At 35.9% G+C, this 18135-nt stretch overlaps 3 protein-coding genes across 7 annotated transcripts; 1 reads left to right on the top strand and 2 right to left on the bottom strand.

Annotated features, from left to right (window-relative positions):
* Positions 1 to 1127, top strand: LOC118037735 ((-)-isopiperitenol/(-)-carveol dehydrogenase, mitochondrial). Its single transcript, XM_035043819.2, has one exon. The coding sequence runs from the start codon at positions 92 to 94 to the stop codon at positions 917 to 919; it is 828 nt and encodes a 275-aa protein (XP_034899710.1). The 5' UTR covers positions 1 to 91; the 3' UTR covers positions 920 to 1127.
* Positions 1128 to 2644: 1517 nt separating this feature from the next.
* On the bottom strand, positions 2645 to 7914 carry LOC118037734 (serine carboxypeptidase-like 45). 2 transcript variants are annotated; one of them, XM_073404850.1, is made up of 10 exons: positions 7446 to 7914; positions 7198 to 7299; positions 7006 to 7101; positions 4832 to 4897; positions 4651 to 4730; positions 4209 to 4490; positions 3988 to 4112; positions 3770 to 3862; positions 3577 to 3694; positions 2645 to 3492 (listed from the first exon to the last, which is right to left on the bottom strand). In XM_073404850.1, the coding sequence occupies exons 1-10, from the start codon at positions 7777 to 7779 to the stop codon at positions 3343 to 3345; spliced, it is 1446 nt and encodes a 481-aa protein (XP_073260951.1). In that variant the 5' UTR covers positions 7780 to 7914; the 3' UTR covers positions 2645 to 3342. The 2 variants fall into 2 exon arrangements, with proteins under 2 accessions (XP_073260951.1, XP_034899709.1); XM_035043818.2 differs by having other exon boundaries at positions 4832 to 4924; positions 7446 to 7913.
* A 2361-nt stretch (positions 7915 to 10275) lies between these two features.
* LOC118037732 (coiled-coil domain-containing protein SCD2) lies at positions 10276 to 18135 on the bottom strand. Of its 4 annotated transcripts, none has more exons than XM_035043816.2 (18): positions 17533 to 18135; positions 17008 to 17180; positions 16687 to 16759; positions 16527 to 16568; positions 16378 to 16440; positions 15223 to 15272; positions 15117 to 15144; positions 14775 to 14849; positions 14580 to 14690; positions 14443 to 14503; positions 13634 to 13747; positions 13416 to 13534; positions 12915 to 12984; positions 12511 to 12552; positions 12390 to 12430; positions 11857 to 11983; positions 11083 to 11265; positions 10276 to 10765 (listed from the first exon to the last, which is right to left on the bottom strand). In XM_035043816.2, exons 1-17 carry the CDS (start codon positions 17899 to 17901, stop codon positions 11129 to 11131), a joined length of 1695 nt encoding a protein of 564 aa, XP_034899707.1. In that variant the 5' UTR covers positions 17902 to 18135; the 3' UTR covers positions 10276 to 10765; positions 11083 to 11128. The 4 variants fall into 4 exon arrangements, with proteins under 4 accessions (XP_034899707.1, XP_034899706.1, XP_034899705.1 ...); XM_035043815.2 differs by having other exon boundaries at positions 10276 to 10725; XM_035043814.2 differs by lacking the exon at positions 10276 to 10765 and having other exon boundaries at positions 10813 to 11265; positions 17533 to 18134.

The following is an 18135-nucleotide window of genomic DNA, read 5'->3' as shown; positions in this document are numbered from 1 at the left end:
CATCTATATTCTATCTACATTTTTCTCAGACTTAATTTGGACCTCTCGTTTTCAAGACATTATTGCAACGGTCAGTTTCATTTTGGCTACAATGGCGAACGCCAAACCTTGCAAGAGCAAAGTTCAAGATAAGGTTGCCATCGTCACCGGAGGTGCCAGTGGCTTAGGTGAGGCTACAGTGCTTGCCTTTGTTGAGAATGGCGCCCGAGGAGTGGTGATCGCTGATATCCAAGATGAAAAAGGCCAGAAGCTCGCAGAATCCATCGGAACCAACAGATCCACTTACATCCACTGCGACGTAACCGATGAAAACCAGGTCAAATCCCTTGTAGAATCTACTGTTCAGCTCTATGGTCAGCTTGATATATTATTCTGCAATGCAGGCATCATGAGCTTTGGTAAGCAAACTGTTCTAGACTTCGACCTGGACTCATACGACAAACTCTTCGTAATAAACGTTCGCGGCGTAGCAGCTTGCCTAAAGCACGCGGCGCGTGCTATGGTGGAAGGAGGTATAAAGGGCAGCATCATTTGCACAGCAAGTACTCTTGCGAGTCTTGCAAGGGACATGCATACAGACTATATCATGTCCAAGAGTGGGGTGCTAGCGTTGATGAAATGCGCAAGTTATCAATTGAGTGAGCATGGGATACGTGTGAATTGTGTGTCTCCAGGGCCGGTGGCAACACCTCTGGCGTGCAAGAAAATGAACATGGGAGTGGAGGAGGCGGAGAAGGCTTTTGAGCCGCATTACTGCCTGAAAGGGGTGTTGAAAGCGAAGCATGTAGCGGATGCAGTGTTGTTTCTTGCTTCTGAGGATTCTGAGTTCGTGACTGGCCATAATCTGGTGGTAGATGGCGGGTATAATTTTCAAGGTATTGTCAAATATGATCATGGAGGAGAGATCACAAACACTTGAGCAATCGCGTTCCGAGTTTGGTGGAAGCTTCGGTCATGTCAGATTTAGTTTTCTGGGAAAAATCAAATGTACCTCCTAATTGATGTGGGATTTGTACTAGCTCTTAATTATTTGTATGACCCCGTATTGTTGGAATGGTTGGGATTCGATCAGGAGGTAGATATTGTTAAGCTTCCAATCGAGACTTAATAACATGTTATTTAATTAACATGGCTAGAATGTTTGAAATCTTTTTTGAATTTAAAATTTAATTCATAAAAAATGATAAAAGGGAGAGACTTTCAATCTTAATTGGTATTGAGAATTATTTTCTAAAAGCGCCCAAACCCTAACTTATGTCGCTTCTTTTCTTTCCTGTCTCTTCTTCTCAACTAAAGGACCGTTTGATAGTACGTTTCAACCTGCGTTTCGTTAAATTTTGAATTTTTTTTTTTTACTAAAATTGAGTTTGGTTTGTATTTTTTGGATCGTTTTGATGTGCTGATGTCAAAAATGATTTTTAAAAAATAAAAAAACATTATTGACATGTATTTCGGCACGAAAAGCTATTTGAAAAGCAACCGCTCCCACACTACCAAAACGCTCTAATGTGTGTTTGTATTTGAGATGGAGGTTGAGGTTTAGGTGTGGAACCCATTAAAAGACAAGAAAAAACAAGAAAAAATAGCTTTTTGTGGTTGAGGTTTGTACATAAATAGGTTGTACCCAACCTCAACCTCAACCACAAAAGCAAAAACAAACACACTCAAAAAATTCTACTAAGAACATCTAAAATGGAAAAGTGTTGGCAAGGCTATCTTCTTCGCCTACAAAGGCTTATGGCCATGGCCATATACATGTGGTCAGGATCTATGGCTTCGTTGAGTTGTTTCCAGTGTATTAGTAGAGGAGCTCATCTGAAAACAACAGGCTACATGCAAGTGCATCAGTTTTATCCATTGGCAAGCCGTAAGTGATGAGCTTCTTTCCCTTGTTGCCCCCTTTTTTGGCCTGGACTACATCCATTAATGGCATCTGGAGAACAAAATTGCATTAGCCGATTGCAGCATTACCTGCGCTTGAATGCTTGATCGCCAGAACTGTCATTGTGTTCAAAATAGTTGCATAATTTTTGTAAAAAGGCAGGTTAGCAACTAAAGGTTGTGTTTGTAAAGACAACAATTTAATGTTGTTCGTCATAAAGTCTTTTTAATCACTAACTGATCTTCAACTTCTACTCAACGAAAGACACGCTATTGTATTTAGGATTCCATCTGCGATGAAGCTTTCGAACAGGATAATCTCGAGTCTGTGCGCGTTCAATTGAGGAGCCCAAATTGATAACAAGTTAAAACAAATTAAAGATACACCATCTTGCAATTGGAAAACAATTATTTTCTTTCTAAGAGCAAGGAGGTCCTGATTTGATTACAGGGCGAAAATTGTGAAGAAAAGAAAATGAAAGAATTATTCTTGCGAGTAAAAAAACACATAAGTAAACAAATTTAGGTGGAGATAATTACTTTCTCTTCCAGTTCAGAACTTTTCACTCCTTTTTTCTCCACTCACATATGTTTTTTTGTTGGCATTCAAGAACAAAAGGGAACAATTATTCTTGAAATGGGACCAGGAACCTCTGTTGCTCTTCTGAATTAATTAGTGATCATAACAAAAGATTAAGATTGATGTGTTTTTTTTTTTTTTTTTTTGTTTGCCTAAATGAATAATGACTTGCAACACTGCAAATACTCAAAATGCTTGTGCATATTGATAGGATTTGAACCCTAATATTTCTCAAGATATACATATCTTTTTTATCACAAGAAAGATAAATAAACTGTACTTTGTCCATATGACTCTTAACAGCGCACCGCACTTCTTCAAAATCCTTGAGAAATACTGAGGTAGGAGATTTCTCTGTCTCACATCAGATTCAAACTCATGTTACATGAATTTTTTCAGTAAAATAATTATGTTTTTGTATACATCAATGGAATTTGAATCCAAAATCTCCCTTTCATTGCCGTTGAACATTGCTATGCAACAACTGATATGAACGATCATTCATGTCAGTTTACAGAAGAATTGTTCAAATTCCTTTGAAGTTTCTTCCGTTGCCCGTTTACAGCAGAATGATTCATGCAAGCAAGGCTAGTTAGTGGTTATTACTCAGTATACTCCGTCGCAGCCAACTCTGATCATCCATGGTGAGAATGGTAAGGTATTCACGTTCTTTCTCCGAACACACTTCTTACAAAATTTCTCCAACAAAGATATTTTGCATTGAGAAAACCAGATTTACAAACTAATGGATGCTCAAGTTTCTCTCTTTTGGCAGGAACAAACAATGCTGCCGTGAATTAACAGTCACATCACATGTATACATGCAATCTCAATATCATCACTTTGGAGTCTGAACATTTAGTACCTTAATTAGTAGCTCATCAGAAAGCTTCAGGTAAGTGTTTACCTTCCAGGAACGACTTAAATAACATGAGTGATCTTTCAGGCTGTGAGAATGGAGCTTCATGAGAAGCGCCTCTGATGGTAGCAAATGAGAGGATGTTACCATAAACCTGAGTCCAACCACCAACCTGAAAGGAAGTATGAAATCAGTATTCTGATATGATTGCTCAAAGAAAGCTCACTTAGCAAGCTGCCAGTTTACAAGAATTTACCTGCTTTCCTGCAAACCAAACTCTGTAAGGGACGGTCGTGTTGAGTCCCAGCTCTTTTGCTACTCTATGGACAAGCGTGCGGCTACCGGTCAATGGAATAACAGAATCTTGATCTCCGCTGTAAGATTTAAATACTTATTATAAACTTGAACACTCACTAATCTTATTCAAGAAATTTTTAGTGTTCTTTTACCTGTAAACGAGAACTGGAATTTCAGCCTTGATAAGTGATCCAACAATATTGAATGTTGGTTTCTCTATGTTAAGAAACTCATAATCTAGAATGCTGCATTTGAAAAAGTAGTGATTTCAGTACTTGAAGAACAGAGAAAGAGTTAGAGGACCATATTTGCAATATATGGAATGTGAATAATTCATGACATGGCTATTGCAAACCATATTTGCAATTACTTGCTGCAAACTTCCCATCTGCGAACTCCAATAAGCCGAGCATGGAGAGCCCTCCGGACATCCTTCCGATTCAGATAATTCACGGTTTCGTCTTCTATACAAACATCAATCCTCTCAGATACTTGCTATCAAAGGAAAATTAGGAGCAGAAATTTTCAGGCACACCTGACAATAATGCAGACAAGGGGAAATAGGAGATTGATTTTGCTGAGAAGACTTACCTTAGGACTTATAAACTTTGATTGTGAGAAGACTGATGAAACACAAACATCAAGGGTAACATCATATTTGTCCACAAACCTACTGGTTTCTGTGTTAACCTGTTTCATAACTATTGAACAAATAGATGAAACCGAGTCTCTATAATATTCGCTCACATATCTTGAATAGTTACAAGCTGAAGTGAACATTTTATATGTTGAGTCTGATATCAATCCATGAGACCAGAAGTACTCAGCCCTTGAATTCAAGTCTGTAGCAAAATCTAGAACAGGATTACCTAGCTGCAATGGAAAAAAAAAAAAAAAAATTCTGTCACAGAAAGGACTAGTCACACGTGCAATCCTACTTGATTGGCTCAATTGTCAACACTTTTCAACTAGTTCAACTCTGGAAAAAGGTTACAATCTCTTTTTCACAGAAATGTGATGTAAGAGTCCTTACTGCAATTCCTTTCAAATTGAATAACTTCTCCTTCTTGTTAATTTCAATCATAAGCTTTGCAAGTTGAGGAATGTAGTGGCCTGGAATCGATGAGAAAGATGAGGCGCAGTAATATTAAAAATGTTTGCTGTTTATAGTTGAATTAAAAGAGATGGAAATTGGTGTACACAAGAGCATATACCTGCATAACTTTCCCCTGCTATAAACAAATCTGTGCTCCTGTATTGAGGGAACTTGTGGAACCAGCCTTGCAAGAACAAAAGATTGTCCCTGGCTTAAGAAAGCAAAAGTAAAAGAAGCTTCAGAAGATAGCACCATAATTATTGGACCCGATTTGGAGGTTGACCCGGCCAAGAAGCCGGGTTCCGGGTTACATAGGCCCGGGTCAACCCGGAAAAATTAAAAAAATTTTTTTTTTGAAATTTTAATATTTCATATGAAAAAAATTAAGAAACAATCCATCTGAATATATGCTATACATGTTATAAATAATGAAGTTTAAAAGATTATTTTAAAAGTTTTGTATTTCACATTAAAAAAATACTATGTTAATATGTTATTATTTTAATTGAAGTATTTAAATAAAAAATTTTTTTTATTCCACATTGAAAAAACATAATTTTTTTTCTTGTGAATATAAAGTATATATACTAAAGGGTTTCAAATCCCACATCAAAAAAATAATTTTTTTCTTGTGAATATAAAATATATATACTAAAAGGTTTTAATCTTACATTTAAAAAATAAAAATTTTCTAATATTTATATAGTAAACTTTAAAAATGGTTAATAACCAACTAAAAAAAATATAAAAAAGAGGGTATCTCTAGCTAGGAAAATACATATTTAAAAAAAAAAATTTCAAGTTTTATCAGGTCATCCATGTATATTGGTCAATCAGGCAGTTAACCTAAGTTTTGCCTTGGTTTTTACTTGTTCTAGTTTTTTACCTTATCTAAATCAATCCAACCACCAAATTAATTTATGGGATAGTCCGGATCTAATAATTATGGATAACACAACACTCTCTAGAGTGCTTTATAAAGCTAATAATAATAATGATGCTTCAACGAGATTAATAATGTATCTCAACAACCTAAAGCAAAAAAGCCTATCCAGTAATAATAGAAAATAATTTTCCTTTTTATTTTTATCTCTTTTTACAGTTTTTCCTTTTAAGTGAAAAATAAAAAATATATTAATTCATTTCTTAAAATTTCAGAACGTATCACATAAATCTTGAATAACATGTTGCTTCATACAAATTAAAACTCTTATTACATCTAGTTGGCTTTTCAACCAATACTTCCAAGTATATATTACTTTCCATTAAACATGGATGTCCTAAAAGGAATTTTTTGTGCATATTGTCTTTCACATTCCATCATATAAGTTTGGATTTTAACTTGTGGTTAATTTATATGTACGGTATCATCTTAATGAATTTTGTACTTGGAGTGGAAGAATAAGAAGCAAGAATGAATCTTTTACCTACGAACATTAATCATTATGATAATTAAAATGTTTTGGTGTATTGAATGCTAGGTTTAATATCTTAAATGTTATTCTAAGTTTTCCACTACGGAAATAAAAATTAATTTCAATTGCTTGTTACAATTTTACATGATTTTATTTTGATATAACATGGAGTAGATCATTATTTATAAAATATGATAAAAAAAAAATATTGGAATTTCTCATTGTTTATAATACTAATGCAGTGCAAGAAGGTATTCAAATAAATATGTCTATGAAAGGATTATAAAAATTGTTAAAAAATTTATTAAGTATATCTTGATTAATATTATTAATGGGTGTCAGACTTTATTATTAATAGATATGAAAATAGTGAAAATATTTTATTATTGTCATGTTTGTTGTTGCATCTTATTCAATTTAATTAATTGATTTTTTTTTTCAAAACAATGATAGATAAATAAATGGACAGCATCCTTAAGATGAGGAAAAAAATATTTATGTAAGTCAAAATGTAAAGAATATCATAGAAAATAGGTTTGATTTCAACATGATTTTCATTTTATCTAAATGAAAAATAGTTTAATACTAACACATGTTTTTAGTTTTTTTATTTGGAAAAATGTTATGATAATAGATATATTTTCTGGTTTTTTATTAAAAAGAAAAACTTGGAAAAGAGAAAAACAAAACTGAAAAAAAAAGGAGGAAAAATGTTTTTTTTTTTGTTATGAGATGCGGCCTTTAATTACTTCTATCTTGGAGATTGATACTCTCCAGGCTACAGTTTGGCGATAAAGCTTCCGTGACAATGAGTTCATTAGTGCCACTCAACAAAAGGAATGAGAGAAATTTTGAAGTTGAAGTTGATGGACTGTACCTGTTGCCTCATCATCTACTGCTACAAAAGAGGAGCTCTTTGTAGCATAAGAAAACCCCACGCCTACTGGTGTCTCCAAATATAACATATTTGCTTCTGCAATACATTTTGGACATGAAAATGTTCTTCAACTCTATGATCGCGTTTGAATTTTCAAGAGAGAGAACCAAAGAGGAGACTGTGTTAGTGTACCTCTATTCCAGCTATGCTCATTTCTAACCAGAACTCTTCCCTCTGGCCTAAAAGGTCCATTCTCAGAGAATGCCCCTAATCCCAGAGAAGAACAGCCAGGCCCTACAAAATACAGATATGGCACGTCAATTTACAACTCCCATTTCAAATCAAAGAATGTAGCTCAATTTTCTTTCTAAACATTGCACATTAGTCATTTGATTCATTTGTCTAGCATTGAATGTGAAGCAAAGTGAGTAGCAACAAACCTCCGTTCAACCAGAGAACCAAGGGCTTGGATTCTGGATCTATTTCTGCTTCAACAAAGTAATAGAAAAGAGCTCTATGCTTGTTTTTATCCACAGTGACATAACCTGAAAATTGTTGGAACTCCACATGGGGCTGTCCGGGGAGCCTGGCAATCTTATCAGGATGAGGTAAGGAAGAATCTACACCCATGGAAATGCTCAGCTGAACCACTAGTGCAGCCATTGCCATAGATTTCCATGTTTGAGAGTGCATAATTTCAGAAATTGAAAATGGCTTGGAGACAAAGTGTTCCAAGAGAATGGCCTGTTTAAAATGCTGTCCAGTGTAGGACATAGAGTTGAGGGTATTAAATAATAGATAACTAGGCTTGTTTTATAGTATCATTACGTCTCTAGCTTTTTGCCTGCAGGCCTGAAAATGGTGTGGTTGAAAGAGATGTGAGAGAGACTCAAATAACTAGAGAGCGCTGTGCTAGTGCTTACTACTAGCTAGGGCTGAGTCAGTGCATATGGTTGGCATTTTGAAAAGGAAAAGAGAGTATGGAATCTCTTCTGCTTTAACTATTGGACCCTTGAACTCTCTCACACAAATTTCAGTCAACTTTGTTTGGGTTTCGTTTTTCATCAGTGCTATACCGACCAGGCAAGTAGGCATCCACAAAAGTATCCTGTATCCTTCTATACTATCGTAAAAAGATAGGGTATGTTCCCTTAGAAAGTGGCTTTCCCGGATTACTTTTCAATTCTCATAAAATAAGTGGAACTGAACAATATTTACCACTTTCTCAAGAAAGCGTCCAGAGAGAATAGTATGGCAGTATTTTTCAAAGCGCAGAGAGAATGACAGTATGACTCGATAGATCTACTTTTCTTGAACTACAAGTACAATACTAAATCTAGTCCTCTAATGTTCAGAAGACCAAGGAGATGTTCACATGCATGATCCTGTTTTGGTATTTCAAAAAATTGATACATTCCCTGTAAGTAAAAGCATCTTGGTGGTAGCACTTCATCAAACCAGAACCATTGGTAGTTTCAAAGTCCTGCATTTTCTTAGATTATATAATCTCAATGTCTAAAAACTCATAGATCTCAATGATGAGAGTGATTTGTGAAGATGGGAACTGGTCCTTTAACATGATGTTTCTTCCAAAAAGTTCACTTAGCACAAGCATACACTCCCAAGTCCCCAGTCTTTGCTTTCTCCTACTGCTATTTTCACATGTTCTTTTTGTACTTGTACAATATTAGGACTTTATATTAATGAGGTCTCCATCCTTTTTGTTTTTTCAGGAAAAAAAAAAAAGTTTTCTTCTTAGATACAAAGGTAATTGGTCGACTCCAAACACACCACATGCTCATCATCATAGCTCCAAAACATGTCATTATAGCTTCTAATGGGTCCTCACTCTCTTAATTATGTCAATAAATGAGTATAGCCTATGGTCTAAAATTCACCACCACACCAGTACTGTAGTGTGTCGCATATCATGGCTATGGAGAAGGGTAATCGATGCTAGTCATGGAGTGCCTACAAAAATGGGCAAAAGACCAGTGCTTTATGCAACTTGTGTACCAATCGCAACTACACAAACAAGATAACCTAGGGAAGATGAGACTGGCTGGCATTGAGAAATCTCGGACACAAATACTATGATGCCTGGAGTTTGGACCACTCTTGGGAAAAGCTATAGAGCGTGGGGTACTACTGGAGATAAGAAGGGATGGAAACTCGTTTTGGAGACAAACAAACAGAAACATGACAAAATCCCATCCCTTGTATGATGGCTGGCATTGCTACGTTGCTGTCCAGTTTGTAAGAAATGGACCCAAGTTATTGAAATTTTAACCAGAGCATCATCATTTCTATCGGTGATTTATAGGGATTTTTCTTCATCATCCCCACCCCAAATGTGTTTGTTTAAGACGCAATCTCAAGAGAAAATCCTACCACAGTAATCGACTCCATTTTAGCTACAATAAATAGGCGTGATCCAGAAGAAGGGAAATTGGGCAAATTGGAAACCTTTTTCGACACCAACAATGAGAGGTTGGCTAAAACAGAGGTGGAAAGTGTAGAGTGCGGAGAGTGGTGACGTTGACCCTCAAACTCTTGCAATGAAAGCAGCGAAGGTTCACCTTTTCCCCTTCTTTCTTTGCTTCCTCTTTTCACCAGCTCCTTCTATGTTAATTTATTGTTACGCAGCGACGAAAAAGCTCATCAACTACTTTTTTTTATCTTCTCTTTTTTCAAGTCTTCTGCCCATTAATTTATAGGAGAGCAAGGTAAGTTTCGATTTTGCCCTTGTCTTATTAAATGAATACTACTTGCCCTATATTAAGACAATTTTAGGTGTTTGAATAACATTAGCTCATGCATTATCTTGCAAATAAAAATTAGATAATATTGATATTATAGCGGATCAAAAAATCTATAACACAAATACTACGAGTTTGTTAACGAGTAAAGATTTTTAAGACTCAATCAACCCAACTCATATAACCTATACACCTTTTATCTTTATATTTGATAATTTATAAAATAAGTTTTTGCTTTTATTTATGTTTCAACTCCAAAGTTTTTGTTAATAGATTTCTTATTAGATTCCTTTAACATAACAACAATAAAAACTTGTCTTTTATTTAAAGAGACAAAAATATACATAACTAGAATTTAATAGTGGTTTAAGATATAAATATTAGACCTAACTTTAAAAATATCATTGTAGCTACAATCCATGCTGTAAATCCATATTTAAATATGAACCCATGAAAATAAACCAACTCATGAATATTTGTAATATTCATGAAAAACTTAGCTAAACTTTGAGTCTCAAAAAAATTAAATAAATCAGATTTACAATTTGTAAAAATATTAAAAATTAAATTAGATACAATTACAAACCCAAACTTACCAACTATATATATTTTTATGAACACCCCTCGACAATATATACAAAAGGTCTTGTGGCAACGTGGGAGCCATAAGGCCCGTTATAGACCTTGGGCTGACAAAGTAGAAAAAAAAAAGAAACTGAAAAGGTCACCACAAACAATTTTGATGCCAAATCATATTTTAATAGGCAGGAAACTTGCTGATTTTTTAGGACCAGCACCTTGTTTCATCTTGGGCCAAAATAAAATTGGCAGAATAAATGAAAGAGTAAAATACAAGCCTACTCTCTATTACACTCGCAAAGTTGCTGCCCTATGCTCAACATAAGGGGAAAAATCAGCGGGGACCCATTGGCAAAGATCTATACCTTTGTAGAGGGAAACCCTGCAGGTAAAGGCCTCGTGAAATTTGAAGATAATACATTCTGAAAATTTTCAAACGAATTAGATGAACAGGGAAAAAAAAAATTAATTATCGCATATTGAACAGTTTCTTGAATTAATATTTCCATGTAGATGCGCAAAGTGACATTAAACAACGGTTTTTGCCTTTTTCATATGAATGGCATAAATACAAAATTTAAGTTGTAAAGGAATCCCTAATTTCACACACTTCACTCATCTACACAAGTTCTGTTGTGTAAGAGTTTGATGGGGATTTGTAGCGATAATTGAATGTGGAGAAGAAAAATATATACAAAAATGAAAATTGCATGTATTAAAATTGACACCAACAACTTACAAGAGAGAATGGAAGGAAAGAATGTGGCTATTTAAATTGGCAACCGTTATGAGGAGAGCTCTGAATCTGTGCGTTTATGGTTAGCAACTGGGGCAAAAGAAGACTGGTCAATTTCTCTCCGAGATGCTTCCCATAGCTGTTGCTCTATGCTCAACTTCCTTAGCTCCACCACGCCTCGCTCAACTGCCACAAGGACACCATGTGAAAACATCATCGAAGCAAAATGTAGATAAGATTGCACTACCAAGTCTTCCAACATAAGATATATTTATTATCTAACATAATTTAACAATTTTTTTTTTTATTTCACATCATTTTACAATTTCATAACAACCATTAACACAAGGATTTCCAAGTCATTCAGGATGGTAGAGGGACTTTATGACTGACTATTTGAATAATAGGTAAGCTGGCCCAATCAATATTGGATCTGAAATACCTACAAGTTATCAACTCAAGCAATATTGGATCTGAAATAACCACAAGTTACCAACTCGAACAACCACGTGCACAATGTAAAGCATTTTTATTTTCATTAATCTCCATCAATAGTCCTATTGTAAATGAGATTGAAGCAAAAAGAAAAGAAAAACATTCTTGGACCTAGATATGTCATCAATGGACGGCAAGGACTGTTTTTTAAATAGGTTTTTGCAAATGATACCTTGGACCATAAATAACTAAATAAAGCATAAAGGAAAAGAAAGAGGCACGTAATTAGTGCCTGTTTGCTAGAATTTTTGCTATATTTTGTTATAAGAGCATTTAAATTACCATCCACAGCATCATGTGAAGTTGGTGCCTGCTCGCTACGACTAATCCAAAACTGAAGCCGGTCTTCTGCAATATCCTCTTCCACACCATGAACTAAGGCTCTTCTCCAATAATAAGTTAGCCAAGCCTGCACATAAAAATTGAAGCATTCTTTAATCAACATATAAATAAATTATGGTACTAACCAACTGTCACATAAATACATTGATGGAAGACATAAATACATTGATGGAATGAGGTCTAGGATTCCACTCTAGCCTGAAATAATTTATCTGGACTAATAAAAGTATAACAGACCTCACCTCATGCATGCGGACCTACAATGGCGTTGCAATACTAAACTAGATGTAGAAGATGAGATCATGAAAAGGTACAGTATACGGGAGAAGGAAGATCTCTCCTCTCTATGCACATGATGACAGAAGAAAATAAATGATGGCTTTGTATTGTAACAAAGACCTGTAGCATGACTAAAATTGTAAAAATGAAATACAGCTACGACAAATAAAAGGACAAATAAGACAGCAGCTGACCTCTTTGAAAAGAACATCGTCTGCCTCTGCTTCACTTAATTCTGCAGTGAAAACAAGGGGGGACTTGTAAATTTTATTTCGCGAAACATAACTTATTTGACAGATGAGTTGCACCACTTACCAATGGCCTCAGTAAACTTGGGATCACCTGGTGGTCTCAAATCTGGAAACCAAGAAAAAAAAGAGAGGAGAGATAAATGCCAGGATATCATTTTTTTTTATAAGAATTGCTTCAAAAGGTAACATACATTAACAAACATGAGTCCAAAAATTAGATCTGGGATGGATAAAAAATTTCAGCAAACTCAGAGCAACTTTTATTGGATACCGGATCTTTGTATTCCAAATCAAAAGACTATCATAACACTCATCACAAAGACTAGAAAAAATGCTAGAAAAATTCATACCACACAAAGGAAATGCACTATATTGAAATGCCATACACATACCATTAGCAGAGAAAATCAACCAACGCAATTGATTAGTGCACAAACTAATAATCTGCAGAAGAAGAGGAAAATATACCTGAGAAGGTTTGTCGAACCGTACTTGGTCGTCTGTGTTGAGCCAGAGCAAGTACAACTGCATCCTCAACCTTAAAACAGGGTGAGGTGGGACATTAACAGAATAAAAAAAAAATTAATTCAATAAATTGCAAATTATTTCAAAAGTACTAGAGGTAAAAGATATCATTAAAAGCAATTCTTACAATTCATGTCAACTGATGAAAAATGCAAGCAAAATATATGCACATAAAAGAAAATGAAGCTAAAATAACTGACAATAAGGTTCAAGAATTATTGAATAAGCAAATTTGGTACGTGAACGCTATTTCCAAAGTGCATGACATTAAAAAAAATCACCACAAACAATTCTTGAAATTCATGTCAAATGAAGAAACAAACACATCGTAAACTACAAAATATAAAGTGCTACAAAATGCAATTGACAAACAAGTACATCAAAGAAAATAAAACTAAAGTAACTGACAATGAAGTTAAAGAATAGTTTGTTTGTAAAAAATACCTTTAAAGAAGCTAATTCCCGCAATCCCATTTCAACTGAAAGCATACTCTCAATATTTCCTTCTCCAGTAAGATCACTCAAATCACGAAGTATTTTACTCCTATCTGAATCACGACCACCTGTTCCATTTATACAACATTATAGATTATAGGACTAGTGAATGGCAAATGAAAATATTAAACAAAGAGAACTGTAAATAAGCTAATAAGCAAACTAACCTCTATCTGACTCCTCCTTAGCCTTTTGTCCAGCAGAAATGACAACTTCAAACGGAAGAGGAGCTAGAGCAGACCAATGCTCGTGCTTAGTCACTGCTACATCTGCACAAATCCCTGAAAGAATATAACAAACAGAAGAAAAGGCAGTTCAGCAGTAACCAAAGGACTTGGTTCAAAGCTCAGGCATGTGTATGAAACAATAATGTTAATGTTTTTGCTCTTAGCCAAGCCTGAAGAATGATGAGATCAATAGCGCCCGGGATAGAAAGCGTAACCATCAAGTGACTAACAGGTCTGTCATGGTACAAGATCACAGATGAACACCAAATAGACCCAAAATAACAATAATGTACATATTAGGTGTGTAAAGCATCTGATCCATCTACATCATCTGACCCAACATGACCTACCTATGATTATTGAAAGGTTATTCAACCTGTCTCATCCAACCCATTCAGGTTTTGAATGGATTATAATGTTGGAGAAAATCAAGAAGTCAGATTGTTTACAAAATATGGCCAAACCCAACCCGACAGATGCACACCCCTAGTATATATCAAAGATGTGGACAATAGAGTGATGACAACCACAATCCACTAACAAAGAAAGGTTTAAGAAAGGTCTTGTATGATTGCTATACAGTGTTGATAAAAAGTTTAGAAACCCATCAAATTGCACTAGCATATGCAATAAACTAACTGGCTTAATGCAACACCATCAGGATATGCCCCTACAAACAAATACATGCAATTCAAAGCATGCAACCATTTTGCCTCTTAAGCAGGAAAAGATTATATCAAGTTGATTACCATGTTGTACAGCCAAACCCCAGTAACGCGCAAGCCAACATCTCTTCAAGACAACCTCCTCCTAAATGATATGTGCAGCAAACAGTTAACGTCTATAAGGCTAAATATAAACATCGACTTCAATTTAATGTACACACCATCTCTTCCTGAGTCAAAATCATTCTCTGTGTCATCGTGCGAAGAGATTTCGTTTCAGATTCAGCTTCTTGGAGCTGTTCAGCAGCTGCTGCAGCCTCATCTTTCAAGTTCTGGTTTGAAAAACAGGGTTATACTTTACAACTCAAGGTAACTGATGACAACAAACACCAAATAGCAGAATTATCGTACCCTACCTCAAGTTCTGTACGAAGGGTTGCAATTTCAGCATCTCTCCCATCTGTCGATTGTTTTGCAGCTTTAAGAGCAGCCTGCAACAAGAAATTTCTCAGTAATAGAACAGAAACTGTGGAAAGAAAAAGATTCAGCAGCCCTCAAAAACAGACAAGAAAAGCAAGAGAGCACTTCAATAAAAGCGGTAGGTTTAATTGATACTGTTAGCCCAATCCCAAAAAAAAGATGAAAATAGGTATTCAAAAAAGGCTCAATGTACCAGCGACAGGTTTACATTCCTGAAGAACATGGGAAATAAAAAATCAAGTAAAACTACTCCACTGGCATGTAGTACCCAAACTCACCTCTCTTTGACGCAATGCAGCTTCCTTCCTAAAGATTAAAAGGGAAAAAAAATCAGAAACAGGAAATTAAATAAACCGCAGAACAGACAAAACCAACCAGGCTTACCGGCTCAACAGTTTAGCTTCTAAGGATACACCTTCACCAAGAGCAGCAACCTATTAATAGAGAATCAGAAAGGGAATGATCTCCATATCATTGGCAAAAACACAACCAAGCAGGAAAATTTAGGGTGCTTTCAACCACCAGACTGGTTTAAGCTATAACCCCAACCAAATTTGAGCATTTGCAGCAACCCAAGTGAATCAAGTGGTGAATTAAAAATATGCTGAGGCATGTTAAACAGTGTCACATGAATATTGAATTTGAGAACAAATGAAGAATAACCTTCATACAAATTTATGGCAAATAACCTAGAGTGGCCGGACATGAGAAGGCAATTGGATCAACAAACATAGCCATATAAATGACTATATAAAGAGTTGTATACAAGCATATAACTGGATATTGCTAGATAAAAACCATGCAGATCTTAAAGCACTCAATTACATGCTCAGAGAAAAGGCAGTATACGCTGGTTCACAATTGTTACACGATTAACAGAAGTTTCGGACATAGAGGAAAAAGGAAATACAGTCACATGATCGAAATCACGCAATACATATGAGATTTTGAATGTTTAGATATGTTTCCTAAAAGCTGCACAGCCCTCGTTCCACAGATAAGCCCTATCCACATGTCATCTGAAATAAAATATCCATGCTTCATAGAAACTTCCTGAAACATATTCTAGACTTCTTAACTGTAACGAGTACCAGCAATGAAATAGTAGTATATTATCTTGTGAGTTACTGAACAGAAAGAGCACAGCTCAGCTTGCTTGCTTTCCTAGCACACACACCAATTAGATAGTAGACACAGTCCCCTAGGAACTCATCAAACTGAACTGGTAGAGTGAGACCTTCACTCAACATGGCTTTTTTCAGTGCTCTTCTCTAGGTGTGCTTCAAAACATCCCCTTGTACTGTAGAGCCATTTCTTTTTTTCTTTTTTTTCCCTTTTCCCATCAAAGGGTACTGTCTTTTTCTCCAGTCAACCAAGCATATAAACAATTTTGTAAACTGGTCCAGAAAAAGACAAAAGCAAGAACATATGCTTGACACTGATAAGAGACTAAGACTGCTTTGCAAGTTAAATCAAAGTCAACATACCGAACAAGAGATTACAAATAAAAAAGCAAAAGACTTAAATGATTAAACTTGCCTGTTTCTCGAGCTCCCTAGCTCTAGCCTCTGCCTCCTCACGTTTTTCTTCAGCACTCCGAAGCTGCATTGAAAACTCAGGTATAAATGTTAAAACATCAAAGCACAAGCGCATAACAAAAATTTAATTTTTGGGGGATGATTGCAGACCTTGTCATGTATAACTTCATTTTCTTCTTGTAGCATATCAAGCTGCAAAATTTAACTCATTTTAGCTTCAAAACAACTTGGTTCAAACTATTCTATAGCTTTGTTCAAAAAATAAAAGACATTGTATGTCTATTATCAATTATTGGTCAGAATGACATACTTCATCACGAAGTGCTGATGCTTCACGCTGATCTCCTGCATCAGTCTTAAGTTGTCCCATATCTGATGTGAACCTGCAGAAATTGGCAGCAATGATATTCGAGTAATCAGATGCAAAGCATTAATTCAGTACAAACAAATAAAAGTCTACACTCAAGTTGCCAATTGATAAATAGATGAACTTATACACCCATAAGCTCTTCATTAAGCAGATCCATAGTCTTCACACAAAATATTAAGAGCTAAGCCTATAGCTTAAAGGTGCCAAAAAGCAAGAAAAAGAAAACGAAAAATTACGTTAAGAGCCAATAAGTTCACTGACCTCTTATTATCTTTACTCCTACCGGATGGAGGATCGATGGGAGGTATAGAAATGGGAGTTCTTAGTGACTGTTTGCTAGGTGGCACTACTGTCACTGTACGAACTGACATTGATGACCTTCCAGCTGATGTAGACCGAGCTGAAGGCACATTCTCCATAAAGTTCCGACCTAGCTAATTAAAGTTACCAATCTCCAATTAGACTAAATCATTCAAACCCTAACACACATGCGTGCGCGTATAAATACATATATAACCTCAAAAAACCAAAAATGATCTCCAAACTCAAGTTTACCAGAATTGAAATCTGATAATTGAAATTAAAAATGAACGTAACTGACACGTGATTATCCATATAAAAGCATTAAATATCGAAATTGCCACTGCAAGCAGAGACCTGTATATCAATATAGCAACTACAACTAGCACTAGTTCTCATAAACACTTCCAATGAAGAAATTCAAATCAAATTATTCTTTTAAATTTTGAAAACGCATCTTGCAAGCCATTAAGCGCTCGAAATTACCGCAGGAGACGGAGATCTATTAGGTCTTGGAACCGAAACACCATTATTACTCCCTCTATGGTTTACACTACTAAACCCCGACGAAGCAGAAACCGGATTCGGTGGAGCAGGGAATCGGAACCCTAGATCGTCGTCGTCTTCGTCGTCATCCGCCGTCTGCGATGACGCCATCACCTGAGCTAGCCGCTGTGCAGCGGCCTTAGCGGCAACGTTTTGTGTGCGCTTGATTGTTGACATGCTTGAACCTAGCCGTGAGTTCGGGTGTGCCGGTGACATCCGCGCCGGCGATGAAGATCCCGTACTGCTTGAACCACGAGAATCGCTGCTCCACTGCCGTGCATACACCGGACTTTCAGTCCTCCGATCCATTTGTGTGCAAGGATTTTAAATCTCTTTTTGTATTTATATATATTCGTATGTTTATAGGTGTAAGTATTTTTTTGTGTCTGTTAGAGAAGCGAGGATTTTGAGAGAGCTGGATTTTTTTGTCCAGGAAATCGAGGGAGAGAGAGCTAGAGGAGGAGGAGGAGGAGGAGGCGGCGGTTGCATGATTTCGGAGCTGAGTCCATTAGTTGTTGAAACTTGAAAATGAAAACGAAATAA

The sequence above is a fragment of the Populus alba genome, chromosome 15 (genome assembly GCF_005239225.2).
Source record: "Populus alba chromosome 15, ASM523922v2, whole genome shotgun sequence".
In the NCBI taxonomy this organism is placed as follows: Eukaryota; Viridiplantae; Streptophyta; class Magnoliopsida; order Malpighiales; family Salicaceae; genus Populus; species Populus alba.
Note: the sequence above shows the minus strand (reverse complement) of the source record. Positions and strands in the feature narration are given on the sequence as shown.